Source organism: Tyto alba, unplaced genomic scaffold (genome assembly GCF_018691265.1).
Source record: "Tyto alba isolate M040663 unplaced genomic scaffold, T.alba_DEE_v4.0 Super-Scaffold_42, whole genome shotgun sequence".
Classification (NCBI taxonomy): Eukaryota; Metazoa; Chordata; class Aves; order Strigiformes; family Tytonidae; genus Tyto; species Tyto alba.
The window spans coordinates 41,162,518-41,181,706 of record NW_024881318.1 but is presented as its reverse complement, the minus strand read 5'-3'; the positions used below and the strand labels follow the sequence as shown (position 1 = coordinate 41,181,706).

Here is a 19,189-nt window from a genome sequence, read left to right as displayed (position 1 = left end):
GGCCTATAGTCACGGCGCTAACCTCTCTAATCTCTGAGGACTGGCTAGAACGCAAGGGGATTCATCTCTTACCAAATTAATTCAGCACCTTAAATGCAACATTAAATTAGCATCACAAATAGGATTGGCATGGATAAACTGCTGCAGGAACATAATTGTGCACCATCCCACCCTAGGACAGAATAGGCCCAGAAATTTTGGAAAGATGAGGACACAACAGTAGAACGAATAATAAAGAGTAGGAGTCAACAAAAAGTAAAAATAGGAAAAGGTAAAGGAGTTATTTGTGCCATCCTGGGGGCTTGTCTATCATGTGCGCAACAGGAAACCAAAAGGCCACCTCCTCCCAGACAGGTTGCAAATGTAGAATATCAACCTATGGAATCAGAAAATAAGGTACTTAAAGCATCATTTGATTTTGAAAGGGAGACCCGGGGAAAACTGGAAAAACGAATAGATGAACTGTTAAGCAAAACAGAAGAGTTAGAAAAACTACTGACTGCAGCTGAGAAACGAGAGGAACAGCTGCAAGAAAGGTTTGATAAATTAATTGATCAAACATGCTCTAGTTCGGTCCAACATATTTGTAAAGTAATACATTGTGACGATCCTGAAACATGGGATGGAAACAACTGGTATAATAACAGTGACTTAGAAGACACTGACTTTAATTCAGAACTAGTAAAGATTCGACTGTTAATTAAGACAGAGTTAATTGATGATGATGGGGAAGTCCAAACTACTATACGTACTGTGCCCTGGTCCCTCACTGACGTATCTAAATTGCAAGAAAAATATACTAGATGCCCGAATGAAACAGAAAGAGAGCATATATGGAGAGTTTCCCTCAAGGGCGGAAATCAATTCTTGTTAAGCGAGAAAGATGCAGAAGGTTATTGAGGACCTGGAGTTTTCCTAACTACCACTCCAGATAATCTCTGTTACTCAATAACTGCTCAAGCTGCTTACTGGGCTGGAGATCCTCTCATAATTACAACTTCAGGCTTTCCAGACCTAGCAGCCTCTGTGCAAAAGGCAGTATGTATACAAGCAATGTATGAAAGAAATGTATTTCACCGATCCCCAATGCTAGCACCCATTGATACAGCCAGATGGACTCCTCTCATTTGTGGCCTTCCAGATAGTCTAAAAGTAAATGTATCAAATGTCCAGGATTGTATTCACATGCATCATGCTATGAATGCTGCTGCAGCAACAGTGCACCCATCTAGGGAGCAAATTCACATACCTACCTTGAGTGAATTTGTTCAGGAATTAGTGAATTATGGGTGCCACATGGGATGGGTCAGACCAACCTCTGGGAAGCCACCTGAAATTCCCCGGTGAGGCCATCAAATCCATGCTGACATCCAGAGGCCAGAATCTAAAAAACTATTTGATCCAGAACGAAATACCTTATGGAGACAAGCTCTAGCTTTAGGAGCACCAGGTAACCTTTTAAATGGTATGACTAGAATGGACCTCTGAGTTTTCATCCAAATATTAGAACAAAAAACAGAAAGAAATAAACCTAGCCCTCTGGCTAGACTCAACTCCACCACTGCCAGGACTGTACCTTCAGCCCCACAGCAGGACTTGATTGATTTAAAAGATCCCCCAACAAAAAACTTGCATTCCCGGGGAGAGCAGTGAGCCACCCTGCCTGGCAGGTTTTAGCTTTGCAATAGCTCTTGAACAAATGTCCTGACCCAATTATCAGTATTCCAGTTGGCCCAAAGAAAATTTGCATAAATTTTCTCATTGATACAGGTGCACAAGTGTCAGTAATTAATCAAGAAACTGCAGAATATTTAAATGTGTGTCATGGTTTGAACCTGGTCAGCAGCTAAACACCACGCAGCCGCTCACCCACCCTCCCCCACCTAGGAATGGGGAGGGAATTGGAGGAGCAAAGGGAGACTCACGGGTTGAGATAAAAACAGTTTAATAACAGAACTAGAATAATAAGGTGACAGTATAAACAATAATGTACAATACAACTGCTCACCACCTGCCAACCGACACCCACCTGTTCCTGGCTAGCGATCCTGAAACACAAAGACCCCTCAGCAACAATCCCAGAAGTGAGAGCGTGCCTTCCTGCCCACTCCTTCCTTTGTATGCTGAGCATAATGTCACATGACATGGAATATCGGCCAATCCAGGCCCAGCACTCCAGCTGTGCTACCCCCTGCCCCCCATGTGCCCACACAGGGGCAGGGCACTGCAAAAATTACTCTGTGGCTCCCTGGGGAAGAAAGGCTGACTCGAGCTGAAGTTCTGGTAGGGGCTGCCAGCAATAACATATTAGGATTTGACCTATTGTGTGGCAGTGTGTCGAAACTCCCTGATGGATCAATATGGAGCTTCACTGGGCAAGGTGAACCTAAAAGTACTAATTTGCTAGAAATAGCTATACCTTTGCCCCCAGCCAAAATTACTAATGTTAAACAACATCCCCTGCCATCAGCCACACAATCTGGTATTGATGGGGTGGTCGCAGACTTAGAAAAAAGGGACATTATTACACACACCCATTCCCCTTATAACTCTCCTGTGTGGCCATAGAAAAAACCAAATGGACAGTGGCAACTTACAATCGATTACAGACAACTAAATGCCAACACTGCTCCGCTGACAGCAGCTGTGCCAAATATAGCAGAATTAGTGATCCAGATTCAGAGAGCATCTCATTCCTGGATGGCAACTCTAGATATTAAAGATATGTTTTTCACGATCCCACTACAGGAACAAAATAAGGATCAGTTTGCATTTACTTGGAAAGGAATACAGTATACCTTTAACAGGTTACCTCAAGGATATAAACATTTCTGCGACCATCACCCACAATGCCTTGGCAAAAACCTTAGCAGAAATTTCCCATCTTCTACATACTGATAGGAGGGGAAAAACCTGACATAGGCCCTCTGTGACCCTCAGGGGGGAAAAAAATATATCCTGGTAGGAGTAGAAGTTATTTCAGCAATTACCATGGCTACAGCTGTTACTGCTGTACAGTCCAGAAAATACAGTCCATGGTCTGAAGGAATGGTTCAGTACCTTACCCCTTCCAGAAGGGATTCAAAGTGATAATAGAACCCACTTTTCTGCTGCAGCAGTACAAGAATGGGCAAAAGAAGAAGGTATCCACTGGGTATTTCATACTCCTTATTATCCCCAGGCTAATGGTATTGTTGAGCCAACAAATGGCCTGGTCAAAAAATTTGCTAAAACCCATGAGACTGGATGGCATTTGTGACTCTCCAGCGCCATCTATCAACTAAACAACAGATGAAGTGGAAACGGCTGTCCCAAAATGAAAGCTTTTTGTGTTACTGCTACAACTATAGCACTGCAGGTGCCTAAGAAACCTGGAGAATACCATGCGGGTTTCTACACAGGAAAAAACCCAAAATGTTCTAGTACGGCAAAGCAGCTCCTCTCTCCATCTCCCTCATGTAATTGGATAACCAGTGCTGGGACTAATTTCAGTATTAAATTTATACTAAATCTTCATCGAGGGCTTAACAGCTCAAAAATGATGATTCATTAACTCCCAGTAGGTAGAAAGCAGCTCTGGAGAGGGAGGGGCATGCTGCTTGGCAACACTGACTTCTGCATCCCCCGTACTCCTAGAAGATGCAGCAGTTAGGTCAAGTCTGTCATTAGCAACCTGAAGAAGGGTTTCAAGATTATGGGTTTTGGTTTTAAAATTAATTTACAACTCAAAAATGATGATGAGGTATGTCAATAACTCTCCTTTCTAAAGTAAGATTAAACATTCAAGACAAAACGCTTTTATTTAAATAACAGGTCTGAGAACTGTTCTCACTCTCTGCAATTTGGTGGTCCGATTTCTTTCTTCTAAACTACAGGATGGTTATTCTTCTTCAAAAGCACAAGCCAAGGGAGGATAGCAGAGGAGGAAGATAAACCTCTTCTGTTCCTTCACGTTTCCTTACATTTTACTGAAGAGAAATTGTCCTCTTGCAGCCCTTGTGTCAGAACAAAGAATAAGAGACAGCCAGAAAACAGTAAGACAAGTAAGGTCATGTTCAAAAGGAAAAATCCATTTCAAAAAAATATAATCCAAATACATGCTAACATATGCTGCCCCCATTTAAAATTCTAAATGTAGGATATCACTTTATATTATTCCGACCACACTTTCTTTGTTTTCATGCCTATCCTGGAGGGATCTTTTGGGTCAATTTTAACACTGAGAGCTCATTCCAGGCCCCCCACAAAAAGCCAACCAAAATGCAGGAAATAAATGTCACTGCAAAGTTCTAGGTTTTATTTCTGGGAAATGTCAGGCTGAATTTTGGAAGAGAGGTAGCATCAATCTAGCTCTCTCAAGGCAGTGAAATGAGCAGGTTTTCAAAAACATTCAGTACTCTGGCATTTCTTGCTCCAGTGATCAATACAAATTATTGAACAATTCACACAAATGAAGGAACCGCTCTTTCAGATAAGTGCACAAATGTATATGTGTTTCTGTTTATAAAGGCTATAAAATGCTCTCAAAAATCAGAAGCACTTTTCAGAGAGTGTAAACTAGGTTTTCAGAAGTTTCATCTACTCCAACAGGATCCTAATCAGTAAGTTTCAACCATGAAGAATCTGTCCACAAGATTGTTTCCCTACAGCTACTCTCCAAAGTTCACATGATGACATAGAACAATACCATCAGGCACCACCTGAGAAAACCAAGTCCATCTCAACATATCCTTAAACATGTTTTTAACCTGAATAAAAATGTATTTTACCTTTAAAAAAAAAACAAAAACAAAAACAAAAACAAAAAACGCACTCCCAGCCCCCGAAGAGCACAAACTAATGCATCTTCAGATGAATTTCCCAGAAGGGTATCATTTACCACTAAAATATTTAATTCCATTAGTTGAAAGACCATGAAAGAACAGATGTCCTCTAGAGCCTCATAATCCTCTAATAATGGTGACAGATCTTGTGCTACTATTCACCAGTGACCTCTCAGTCAGACAATTTAATTTCTTCCCCTTGCAGCACAGCTGGTTTCACACAGAGTATAATAACAGTTTTTGCACAACAAGAAAATTCATGCAATTAGAAGGACTGTATTAAGTCTTTCATGAACAGCATGTGTCAGTGCAGCCTTTGCAGTGATTTGATTTAAGACAGCCTAAAAGCCCATGCACTGCTCTTCATTTGTCAGCCTTTTAAAGAGATTTCTGTATTTTCTTCCACAGTGTTTCAGTCCATTACTCCAAAATGCCTCAGTTAAAAACAGATCTAATATAATCACTAGTCTTGCACCACAAAAAGGCTTTTATTCAGTGGGGAAGGAGGTACATACACAGAAGTCCTCCACAGGCTCTGTTCACAGAAATGGTAAGAAAAAAACAAAAACAAAACATAACCAGAACAGTGTCTGCAAAATCAATTACGATAATTATTTTTAAACTTAGCAAGGCTTTTAAAATGCTCCAATAGTTTACTGCAGAGACAATGGACTCCTTATAAAAACAATATTCAGTGTGGAAATGGGAGATGCTGTTTGTGAACTCTCTCTGTGGAGTTGCAATAAACATGAAAGCAATGAGGATAGCATTCTTGATGCACATTCTCTCTCTCTGATCCTATTTTGTTTTGACACACAATTCTTCAACTCAGATTTTCCATGGCAATCACCCATGTGTTTTCAATTCAATCTGCAATCTTTCAATTCAAGCTACAATCACTAATCATCTGAAGTACAAAGTAACATAATTTCACTAGCAGAAGAATTTCTGATTATCTTGGTTGCTTAAGAAAAAAATAAAATAAAAAGCACCACACAATTCTTTTTACGCTATGACTCTCACCATGACATCTCAGCACTTCCATATATATTTTTTCTGCTGTAGTACAGGTAGTCCACAGTTTGGCTGCAAAGTTTTCCTTTTTTCATGTGGACATTTTATTTACCTTTTACAAGGGTAAGCACTGAGGTCTGCTAGCCCAAATTTGATTCATGTTCAAATCAAAGTAAAGACATGGAATTTGGAATATACCTGTAATTACTTGGTTAGACCTTCTTTCCATAACAAACACCTATGTTTAAATTGAGTGTTCAAGTACTGCTAACACCAAAGGAACAGATTCAAGTTAATATCAGTGACTGTTTAAAAATAAGACAGGGATTAACAGCCATTTTTTACTCTTCTTTCCACACCTAAATGCTGATGTCCTTATTCTCTTCTTCAGAACAGCCTTTTAATTACTATGCTGCACATCATCTTCCACTACGTCCTTCAAAAAGTGGCCTATGGAACCGAAGACTCAAAATGTTTCACAAGTTTGTTGTGATGAGCTTTCCACTTTCTTAACTTAAAGGGCATTCTGATCACTGTTTTATCACTTACTTTCCACATCTTTTATAAAGCATCATTTATTTATGTAGAACCGAATAAAACACAGAAACAAACAATACAATTCCCAAAGTATAACTTTGCCATCAGTACATTAGTGGCTGTTGCCATCACACTGCCCAAGGTAATAATTTTTTCTGTCCCTGTACTAACTAGTTCAAATGCAAGAGAAGGACCAGACAAGTCTTAGATAATTCTTCCTGTGGTAGAGAGAGAGCATTACACATACAAGAAACAATGTGATAATCTTTCAGTGCTGGGCTGTGCCTCACTGTAATAATCTCTGTGGACCCACTAAGCAGGCTCAGAACTAAAATAACTTGTCAGAGTCAAGGCAGATGCCAGGTGATACCAAGTTCAACTGAGCCAGACAGTAAGTCCCAGTTTTAAAGCATTAAGAACTTTTGGAATAAAATGTAATTTAAAAGACAGCAATGCATCAGATATTGATAACTGGAGAATATTCAGGTGTCCTTGGTAGCACTTAACTAAGGACAGAGAAAGGATATGCCACTGCAATTAAGCAGAGTATTCTTCTCATGCCAAATTTCAAAATATTACCCAGCAGAATGCCTGCTGTATTACCAATTATACTGATTGCTTTATGTGATACTACTAAAAAGATACCCAAATACTTTATATATTCTGCAGACAAGTATTTTAAAGCCCATAGTAATTTAAAAGACTAAAAGCGCACCATTTGCAGTCCCCATTAGCAAACAAAATGTGAGCCAGTTAGACATCAACAAATTATGGTTTGAATTTTAAACAAGTTTCTAATTCACATGGACTTCTGCTGATCATCAGGGAAACAGAAAATATGATGCAGTTTGAACCGCACCTTCTCATTGCATGTGGGCATGAGCTGTTGCTCCCAATGCCAGGAATGACTTTCTTACCAGTCTGAAGGGCTTCTTAATTCTGAAGTAGTCAGATCATCATAGTTAGCTCAAAGAGACTATCCCTATCATCAATCTTATTTGCTGTACTAGTGAACAAAAGCTTTGGCTTAAAATAAACAGCACAAAGTAGGTAAACCTACTCATGTCATGATAAACATCAGCAACTTCCAGTTAAACTTCTCTCTCTGTATCTGACTAAAGCTCCTGTAACTCTGGTGACTTACATTTAAATTTGTCTCTAAAACTGTTCATTTAAAGTCTCTGGAGCTATTCCGGATTACTCCAATGAAATTCAGAAAAGAATAATTCCCTACAGTCAGAGTTCAGGCCGTTCTGCTCAGGTGACATAATACCTCAGTAATTTTTCTTTCAGTAAGTTATGCCTTTTTGAGTGACCAAAGTGCCTTTTGAACAAAGATATCAAATAGTTAATAAACAAAGCATTATGCATTTCCTCTTCCTGTAATATGCCACCAATTCATCATACAACTCAAAGACCTATTGCAGCAAGCCAAGTTAGACAGAGTATACATACTAAAACAGGAAATCCAGAATAAAAAGCCTGGCATTACCTTGGTGTTTTTTACATGGCTAGCTAGACCCAAGAGGAAAACTGCCTGACTTGCAGTAGTTTGGATCAAAACTGAAGAAAAGTTTCTCAGGATAGGGCAGATGTATGTCTATTGCAGGTGTCACAACATGTAGCCATAACTTACCTACCCTTTTCCCAGAGTATAATTAAGTCACTTACAGAGCCTGAGGCCTGTATCCCTGGTTACAGACTATTTAGTAGACTTGTGAAACTACTCATCATTGGGCTGTAATACTCAAACAAGTTTTGAATGCTGACTTACAGAAAGATTTTCAGGAAGAAACTAAGTTAGAGATGCACAGGTTGTTCTACATCAGCTCAGCTTTGCTTTTACACAAAAGTGCAGTTCATTTTGCTTACTCCTGCCCTTTCAACACAATCCGGTGCTTCTCATTTAAACGGAGAAAATGAAGTTTTAGTAACTACCTTGTCAAAAAAAAAAAAAAAAAAAAAAAAAAAAAGGTCAATAAAGCACCTATAAGCTACCTTAAAGCTTTCTGTCTGTCTTGGGTTTGAGTGAGTGGTGGTGTTTTTTGGTAGCAAGGAGTGGGCTACAGCAGTGGCCCCTGTGAGAAGCTTCTCAAAGCTCCCCCAGCTCCAAGTCAGCTCCACCTCTGCACCAAAACTGATCCAATCCGCTGCGCCTCTGCAATAATGTATTTAAGAAGGGATGTGGTGAGGAGTTGTCAAGACTTGTGAGGGGGAGTTGCGGCAGCTGTGTGAACACCAAGGTCAGTGGAGGAACGGAGGAAGAAAAGAGAGGTGAGGTGTGCTGGAGCAGAGACCCCTTTGTATCCTGTGGTAAGATGGCAGGGCAGCCCCTCCTGCCACCCATGAAGGTCTACGGTGGAGCAGACATTGATAAAGGGCCTGTGAGGGGCCTCTCATGGCCGACCAAGGTGACTGTACACAAAGAAGGCTGAGATCTTGTGGGAAAAAGCTGCTGCCACTGTTGTAGTTTGGTGCTGGGAGGACTGCAGCATGTGGGGGTGTCCCACACTGAAGCAGCTTGGGAAGGGCTGCAGCCTGTGGGAGGGACTCCAGTTGAAAGTTCATGGAGGACTGTCTCCTGTGAGAGGGGGACCATGCTAAAGCAGGGGGAAGAGGTTCCAGAAGCTCCCCCCACCTAAAATGGAAGAAGCAGCAGCACTGACTGCACCCCTCGTTCCCTGCCCCTGCACTGGTGGGGGGAGGAGGTAGAGATATCAGGAGCAGATCTGAAACCAGGAAGAAGGGAGGGGTGGGGGGAAGGTGTTCTCTACATGTGGTAATGCTTCTCACTGTCATACTCTGTTAAGTGTTGTTGTTGTTAGTGTCTGTAATGTTCTTTTTTTCATTCCCCTAATGAGTTTGCCTTTTGCTTGTGACCATAACAGGTGATTTGCCCCTCTCTGTCCTATCTCAAATGCCAAGCCTTTGCTTATTTTCCCCTTCTCATTGCTGGGGGAAAAGGTGAGTGAGCAGCTTTGTGGTGCTCAGTTGCCCTCTGAGCTCAAAACACAGTGTCTTCCCTCAAGCCTGCCTCTTGCAGTTACAAGAGAAAATACATATGGAGCATTGATTTCTGACTGCTGGTTTAGGAACACATTGTTACAGTCAGCTCAATTTTTATTACCTGTAAGTTTTACCTTCTTCTCCTTATCACTCATTAGCTCCATTCCTTTCCTCTCAACCAGAGCTCTAAATGGCATGTAAGAAATAAAGTGTTATTTTCCAGCAATGCCACCCTATTCCTAACATGCCTGCTTATTAAAGGATTCGTTTTTCTTTCCTGGAGGTAAGACACTGAAATTGCTTACCTTTACAGTGCCAGCTTTCCAACTAGTACTTAAGTAATATATAATGTCATGCTTTTACTCAGCACAATAAATAAACATTTTAGTGTGGGCTACCATAGCATACGGTAAGGCCACTTCTATGTTACAGCTGGTCAAAAAAATAAGTCTTAACTGAAGATGTACCTCATACAGTGTCCATTGTCATCCGTTCCCCCTCCCCCAATCCATTATATTGCATATAATTCAAAACCCCAGACCTCAGATGATAATAAACTCATGAATGAAACACTTCTTAACAGAAACCTTAGCAATATTAGTAACGCAGAAAACCTGGGAACTGGATGACCAAGGTAAACCTGTATCCTGATTTCAGAAGACTAACCTGCACTTTTAGAAACGATATTCAAATCTATGTTTTTTTACCTTTCAACAAAGAAAATGTGTGGTTTTTTTCTTTCTTTGTTTGTTTTTATATTCTAAATTTAAAAGCATAAGCCAATTCTAATAAAGGCTTGAAAAATGCTCAAAGCTTCCACTTCTTTCAAAACAGTTAAGTAACAACTTACTGGATGAACTCTAACCCATGCTCATTCCAAAAACATTAGTGTGCCTTTGTACCTGGTGATCAGTAGCAATACCACCACCATTCGGTAAATTGGTCTTTTATAGGTAGTTTGGAGTTCTACCATGTCAGGAAAAGTAACCTATGAACTATCAGTGCAATATATTTATTTCTCCCTGCCATAGACTATCAGAGCCTTTGTGATCCACTATTTTACACTATAAGGTTTTAAACAACACACAACATGGGTATCTTAATTTAACCAAGAAGCAGGTGACAAATTAAAAGGAAGCCAAACACTGCATGAAGCAGCAAAAGCAGCTTCAAGTGCCCTCTTGCCACAGCTGTCCAAGAAATAATTTTTTGCTCTTAGAGTACTGTGAGGTTCTGATTTGCTCGCATGTTTTGTTATGCTTTTATTATGCTTTTCAATTCTTCCTTGTTTTGTGTTATTTAACCATCCTCTAGAAGAGGTCCAAAGCTATAACAGAATAGAAGAATTTTAAATCTGTAGTTTAAGAGAAAGAATTCATCCATGTCGTGCTGGGTTTCTGTAGCAGTGTTTTTGGTAGGGGGGCAGGGGCTACAATAGCAGCCCCTGTGAGAAGCTTCTGGAAGCTCCCGCAGCTTCAAGTTGGAGCTGCCTCCAGCCAGGGTTGAGCCAATCAGCTGTGCCTCTGCAAGAACTTAGTTAAGGAGGCAGGGAACCCAGGAGGAGGTTGAGACTTGTGAGGTGGAGTTGGGAGAAGGGTGAGTGCCTGGGTCAGTGGAAAAAGAAGGAAGTGGGGGAGATGCCTGTGACTGTAATGGGTGAGCCACCCTTGAGCCATTGTGCTTCATTTTCTCCTTCCCATTTCTGAGAGGGGAAGGAGTGAGTGAAGAGCTGGGTGGTGCTCAGTTGCCCTCTGGGCTAAAACTACCACACCTATGCAAAAACATAACAGCCATTCTATGAAAAGAAGAAAGAATCATTAAGTGGACAGAGTAGGAATGGGAAAAGATATCCCGAAAAGAACTAAAAGCACTTCATTTTGCATATTTCCACCGGACGCCTAACTTTGAGGAATCAGTTTAACATCGCCCAGCTCAGTGTTTCCACTAAACATCAGACTTGTAGCATCCCAGGGCAGCTGATCTACACACAATTCAACAAGGAGTACACCAAGGACCCTGAATAAATACTTCAAAAACAAAAACTATCTAAGAACTAGATCCTATTCTTATTTTGAACAGTCAATAAGCTGTGTAACCTTGCAGGTTCCTCCTAAAGCAAATATGAACACTGCAGTTCAGGCTTTTTATAAACACTGTCATCTTGAATCTGACACCACCTGTGTATTCACTAAAATGAAATACCATACTAACAAGTATTAGCATAATAATAGTAGCACGCACAGGACAAATTCAGAACTTCAGAATACAGCAAAATGAGCAAAGCAGGACACCTCCCTATTGAATTCCTGTACAGGCATGGATACATTGTAACAACAAATTGCCCAGTAACTTTTTCAATTCAACTGATGTCTACTTGTGGTTTGAAGCATGCTACAGATGTCCACCAGGCAGCTCAAGTTCGCTGTACCCTTCAGTTTAGTTTGCAATTTTCTCTTCACTGTTACAACTCTTCCCAGTATGCTGCAACCCTACCCACTCCACTCTGATGAGACCCCACCCGGGTACTGTGTCCAGCCCTGGAGTCCTCAGTACAGGAGAGATCAATGAAACCTTCTCTTTTTCATTCCTTCCTCCACAGTATTGTATGTGTCTATTTCCTTAAGCTGTAGTGAGAAACACAATGAGTTAAATGTGTTTGGAGGTTACACACTTCTTGGAAACTCAGCTACAGCTGGTTTGGCTAAGATGTAAATAATACATTTCACTCTCTTTTCCATAGAAGTGATCTTACAGTCCATGTAAATTAAGAGATTCTACATCTTCTTCCACACCCACGTAACACTCACAGTCCTGATGAGTAATTCTACAACAAAACCCTGCAATTTTCTCCAGACTTAAAACTGGACTTTTCAGTCAGTTACTGTGTGTCTGAACAGGACTCAGAATTAGTTTTTCCACATACCATCCAAAAACCAAATTCCTATCTTTAATATAGACATTAACAAATTTCAAGTGTCTAAATATAGAAAAAAACCCAACCTGGAACTAGCATCATTTAAACCAAAAAATATAAAATAACTTCGTTGTTTTTCTAGCATTGTATTCAATATTATTTTTGCATTGTAATTAGGTTTTTTGGGAAATAGTTAAAATGCAAAAAATTCAGTCAAACCAAGAAAAAAAAATTAAAGAAATCACATGCTCCCAAAACTGTACCAATTTGAGTGCATTATATCGCACATCCATACAAGAAAACAACAAAACAAAAGGCAGCCTAAAAGAGATTTGAGAAGGGACATAAGAGGTTGACATTGCGCAACCTGCAACAGATGAAGCTGTCACCTGTTTTAAAAACTTTTCCATCTTAAGAAATATAATACCTCCAAAAGCACTGTATAACGGGCCCAGTTTAGCACAACATTCCAGTATGTGTTCAACACCAAGCACATACTGGACTGCTTCCCTGGATTAGAACTACATTGCTCAGTACCATAAGTCATCAAGTGCATATCCCATAAGCTCTATCTTTTTCCAATTCTTGTGCTGCAGAGTATGATAACTCTTTAAGTCAGAAAGCAATGTAAAAAAACTTGAAGCAGCTAAAGCTTGACTTTATAGCACATCTGAAGTTTGAAGTAACACTTCTCCCTTCCCTACTTTTTTTTTAATTTTACAAATAAGATATGAATGTTTCTGTATAACGTCTCCTGCATTACCTATTACCATTTCTAGATAGCTCCATTTATCTTCCAGGTTATGTAGAGAAGTATACCATATAATTCTGGCTTGAATTCAGTACTGAAGCAGACAAAGACTATGGACATATTTTTAAGAAGCAAGAATACACATATCACAAGAGACTGGACAGTATTCCAGTAAACACAAAAGAACAAAGAGAACAATTTATGAGGTCACTAAAAGTCAGGAATGGTTTAGTAGCCTCTTCTCAACTTCCTCATGTTGTATTTTCATACTTACTAGAAAATATCAACAAATAAGCCAGTCTTTTTTCCTAAGTCTAACCAACTAGAAATACTCCAAACCAGAAACATAATACATATTTTGCTGTAAGTGACATAGAAAAGGTTAGTTCCAGTCAGCCTGGGATAAATGCATGTGCATGCATGTGTGAATCCAGGGGTTACCTACTGTGCCACACTGACTGTCTATGCCCATTGCTGAAGAGATTCATACTGTACATATCCATACATTGTACATATATTCATAGAATCATAGAATGGTTTGGGTTGGAAGGGACCTTAAAGATCATCTAGTTCCAACCCCTCTGCCAAGGGCAGGGACACCTTCCACTAGACCAGGTTGACCAAAGCCCCATCCAACCTGGCCTTGAACGTTCCCAGAGAGGGGGCAGCCACAGCTTCTCTGGGCAACCTGTTCCAGTGCCTCACCAACCTCACAGTGAAGAACTTCCTCCTTACATCTAATCTAAATCTACCCTCTTTCAGCTTAAAGTCATTACCCCTTGTCCTACCACTACATGACCTTGTAAAAAGTCCTTCTCCAGCTTTATTGTAGGCCCCTTCTAGGTACTAGAAGACTGCAATAAGGTGTCCCTCGAGATTTCTCCTCTCTAGGCAGCACAATCCCCTCTCTCAGTCTGTCTCCAGAGGAGACCCTCCATCTCGCTCATCCAGAAAGAGGAGCAGGATGGGGCCTCTCATGCTGTTTTGTGTTCGTGTGAGTGCTCTGTGTGTCTGTGTTATATGCATATAAGCACAGGTATGTGGTGTACATATGTGCTGCACATGCCTGTACCTACTGGGAAAATAGGCAGTCTTGCCACTTGTCGAACCTGGGGTCACGAAGCTTGCGCCTCTTGGGCTGCAGAATCCAGCCCAATTCATATAAAGAAATCCACTAACAGTGAGTTTTTACCTGAGAACAATCCGCCTTGGCTATTTCCATCGTAGCCTGAAGTACATCATGAAGACTGTCTCCATTTTCTTGGATCAGTAGATAAGCCAGAAGAAGGAAAACATGGGCAGGGACTTGATTTGTAACAGGTAGCAGTGATTTCACTGAAGATAACCAGCTAGTAACTGCAGACTTCTCTTTCATGAGCCCTATGATCTTCCAGGTTGTATACAATGAGCTGTAAGAGCTTGTTATGGGGAAAAGGAGTTTGCAGGACACCTGAGAAAAAGTGAAACAAACAAAATTCTCCATCAAACAAATAAGGTACGATGAAAGAACAAAGAAAAAAAATGTAACTAATCCAGTTCTGTCATCCAAAATATTTTTTTTTTTTTAGGGTTCCAATGTAATAAGTATAAAGAATAAATTGCAATACATTTCTTCACAATTCTTTATATGAGTTCTTACACTAAGGTTGTTTGAATGGGTTGCTAATTCCCTATTTAGGAGGTTCCTCCTTTATTTGGCATCCATTATTCCTGTTCCTGTTAGTAACTCCTGCTACTTCCTTGCTAAAATGGACACAATAAAACTGCAATACATTAAAAGCTTCCATTCCTGACAATGACAGGTGCTTCACCAAAGCATTAGTATCATCTATATTATTTTAAGGAAATTCTCTTAACTTTTGATAGTACTTAATGAAACACTACAGTATAAATTAATACAACTTTACATTTTTTTAACTGTATCACTTATTAGAACATAATGTTCTATAGATACAGTCATGGAAGATAACATTTAGAAGCACAAAAGTAGTAAAATACAAATGAGGAATACACCTAACTCAGGCTTTTTTATATGTAAAAGTATGTACTTTTTAAAGCTCTTGCAAATCAATGTGGAAGTTCAAAACTTTTCACTATACGAAAAAACCTTAATCCAAGATAAATCATCTCTTTCCTATTAATTCTTTCTTTCCATAAAAAATGCAGTGTTTTCAGAAACGTCTTTCCATTATCAGGATAGTAGTTGGCAGGCAGTAAAAGAACATTTATGTAAAAATCAGGCCAAGAAATATTTGAAAAGATGTCTCCAAATGAACATTAAAAATGGAATTCAGACTCCAACAGGGCAGGGTCCACTCACTTTTAAATTACTAGGGAAAAAAGTGATTTTGAAAGGCAAAAAGCTGTTCTCCATAAAACTGCAGAATTTAATTTTAATCACCCTGTTCAATGCCATGGAAATTTATTTTGGCTAATGGAAGATAGAATGCCCCTGTACTTTAGATGACCTTTTAAAAATAACACTAAAATTAGCTTATTCCATTATTTATGCATTACAATTACTTCATGTGAAAAATTCAGCAATCTAGAATGCCATCTCTCTGTCTGGAAAGATCACTTGGAGCCAAACATACCTTCTCGATACAGTTTATAAACTGCCATTTATTGATAAAGGTACTTAAACTTTTTCCAAAGACATACAGTGGGCTAAGAAGAGTTTCAGAATCTTTAAGTTGTACTGTTTAGTTGCCTGCCTCTACAAGATCGCAAGACTTGAAATCAAGATCAGACTATTACAGGTTTTTTTGAGGTTGTTTTTTTTTTTTTTTTAAATCATGTAAAAACCTGCTAGAATTGGTAGAGCCTGAAATATTTTATTTCCCATTCCACATTACTTCCCCAAAGGTTTTGCTACACAACAGTACTCACTCCATTCTCCCTTTATTTCAGCTGCATGAAAACAAGCTATCACTGTATTTTTACTTTAATGCTGCACCCCATTAATGCAGGTTAGGTAGACTATTTCAGTTTGCCAACACTGAAAGATATAGATATAGAGATATAGATAGATAGATAGATAGATAGATAGATAGATAGATAGATAGATAGATAGATAGATAGATAGATAGATAGATAGATAGATAGATAGATAGATAGATAGATAGATAGATAGATATAAAAAATCCCTCAATGGCAAAGTAGAACACAGGTTAACTACATACTAGCATTTTTCAAAATATTGGGGCTACAAGTAGAACAATTCCCCACTACCACCATTGCCAAAAAGAAAGCCACTGAATACAGGTTCTGGGTGCAGTTAAAGGCAAAATGCAGCATACCGGCTACAAAAAGGCAGCCACATACCCACTGAGGATTACAGGAACCTTGCTAGGGCATGCAGAGATGCAGACAGGAAAGTAAAGGCTCTGCTAGAACTGCAGTTGATCAGAGATGTCAAGAAGAAGAAAAGGTTCTTCAGATGTGTGAGCAGTTAAGGTGAAGCACAGAGAAGACATAGGTCCATTACTGAACTGGGCAGGCAAATGAGTTGCAAGTGATGCTGACAAGGCAGAGGTTCTCAAAACCTTCGCCTCTGTCTCTACTGGCATAGCTGGACCCCAGCTCACAGTATCAAGCAGCTACAACTCATATGTTGACCCACCAGCAGTGGCCCTCTGCAAGGGCTCAACCCCCACAAATCAATGGGCCTGGAGGGAATCCACTGCGGTGCACTAACAGAAGTGGCTGACATTGGTGCAAGACCGCTGTCTATTATCTTTGAAAAGCCATGACTATCAGGGGACATCCCTGATGACTGGAAGAGGGAAAATCTCATACCCATCTACAAGAATGGCCCAAAAGAGGACCCAAGAAACTATGGGCTCATTAGCCTTACTTCAGTCCCTGGGAAAGTGGTGGAAGAGTCCTCCTAGAATCTATTACAAACTGAATGAAGCAAGTGATTAGGAAAATCCAGCAGAGATTCACCACAGGCAAATTGTGCCAGACTAACCTGATCACCTTCTACAAAATAACATCTTCTGTTAACAAGGAGAAAGCAGTGGATGTCACTTACCTGGACTTCAGCAAAGTGTTCAACACTCTTCCCCACAGTCTTCTCATGGACAAACTGTGAAGATACAGACTGGATAAGTGGTCTGTGCGATGGGCAGGAAACGGTCTCATAAGCTGCACTCTAAGTGTGGTGATCAATGGTCTTTACTCAGGCTGGCAGCCTGTCACAAGCAGACAATTAGCTGAATGTGAGACAGCAGTACGCCACTGCAGCAATCCAGGCAAACTGGATCCTGGGATGCATCCTCAAGCGCATCACCAGCAGAGATAGATATGTGATCATCCCACTCTACTCAGTGCTTGTCAGGCTGCACCTGGAGTACTGGGTCCAGTTCTGGGCCCAATTCAAAAACAGACGTGGACAGACTGGAGAAGGTCCAAAGGAGGGCCATAGAGATAATCAAACAGCTGGACAATCTGCCCTATAAGTTAGGTCTTTTTACCCTGGAGATGAAAAAGCTCAATGGGAATGTCACCACAGTTTTCCAGTACTTGAAAGACAGCTACTAAAAGGGCAGAAGCTCTCTTTACAAGGAGCCACATGGAGAGGACAAGGAGCAGCAGATACAAGTTGTATGAGGAGAGGTTTGCATCTTAATATAAGAAAGACATTTTTACACAGTGAAAACAATCATTCACAGAACAACCTCTCCACAGACATGGTGGAGTCCCCATCACTGGAGGTTTTCAAGATGTGATTAGACAGGGTGCTAGATAATCTCATCTAGGCTTCCCTTCCCATGAAGGGCTGGACCAGATGATCTTTTGAGGTCCCTTCCAAGCTGAGCTGTTCTGTGATTCTAAGAAAATATACTGTAACTTAATCATGTTAGCTCTTAAATAATCTTATTCAAAGCTTGCTCACTGTGGACATAACACTTGCCTTCTTTTTCCTACCTCTTTTCATGCCCATTTCCAGTGTAGAGAAAGTTTAAGTAAGGAGAGTTCATTAAAGATTGCATTCTCTTAGCACTAATCTGATCCTACAACATAAATGGACTGAACCCACAGGAACATTAAATAGAAATTCTGAATATTTTAATCTTTCAGTGAAGAATCAAAGGTTATTGGCATACTTTTACCAAACAAGCAGAATGAGTGTCTCCCCATTCTCATTGCTAAACATGTATTATCAAAGATCTGCCATGCTACTTGCTATAAACTTGAGAAGGATGTCTATCAGTGACACCAAAGTGAAGTGACTGTTAGAGAATTTCCACTAAAAATAAGTGTCTTTTCAGTTTAATATGGCTAACAGAAAAAGTTAATGTCATCACAAGCTGTTTAAGCCCTTAAGAGAAAAGCTTTCACATGCTTTTTGAAGCAAAGAGAATAGCAGAATTGGTATAACAAAGTTCTGTTACAGGAAGCCAGTGTTATGCAATGTACTGTAATCTATGTCCTACAATAACCCAGTAGTCTTGCAAGACATTTAACTAGCTTCTAAAACACCACAGAAAACAAAACAGATGGGCCAGTGACACAGAGCACAAAAGTACTTGGAATACCTCTCACTGAAACAAACCTCCAGTGACATCTGTGCAGGCTGCCACCTAAAAAGTCCCATTAAGTGGAAGTGAGCAGCCTTCTGCACTTCAGGCCACCCCATAGACTATTCTTTTAGAGCAGAATAAGGAGTGTAGGTTTTAGTGAACTTAACACATTTATCTTTCATTAGGAGTACAAATGGGCTTGCCTTTTCATATCTGTGGAAATGGAAAATGTAGTTGGAGAGGAATTCCAAGACAAGGACACATGGCAGAACTCAGAATTGGAATCTTTTTCTGTCTCCAACTTGTTACATCACCACCCTCCCTTCACCAAAAAACAAGGGTGTAAAGCAGAAAGGGAGTTTAGCTTCCACATTGCTAAGCACATCTTGATCAGAGACTTTGTCATCCGTTCTCAGAAAAAGATGGGAGAAATGGGTGGTGGGCAGCTAAGTGGGACATAGGCAAATAAATAAAACCAAAAAACCAACAGCACTGATGAAGACATCCAGGATAATGAGCTGAAATTCGGTAAGTGGAACTTATGTGCTCCATAACTCTCTTCACTCAGAGGAGAAAGAATTGTACCTAACAGTCACATACAATGGTAAGGAAAAGG

The 19,189-nt window shown here is 40.1% G+C and overlaps 1 protein-coding gene across 6 annotated transcripts in view; it reads right to left on the bottom strand.

Annotated features, from left to right (window-relative positions):
- FOCAD (focadhesin) overlaps nucleotides 1-19,189 on the bottom strand; it is a 134,268-nt gene that overhangs the window by 74,449 nt on the left and 40,630 nt on the right. For 5 of the 6 annotated variants that reach the window (XM_042804595.1, XM_042804600.1, XM_042804599.1 and 2 more), the window contains 2 exons: nucleotides 17,082-17,135; nucleotides 14,238-14,495 (listed from right to left, as the gene is read on the bottom strand). In XM_042804595.1, coding sequence (XP_042660529.1) covers nucleotides 14,238-14,495; nucleotides 17,082-17,135 — 312 coding nt within the window. The remainder of the gene's footprint in view (nucleotides 1-14,237; nucleotides 14,496-17,081; nucleotides 17,136-19,189) is intronic. The other variant, XM_042804598.1, reaches the window with a different exon arrangement.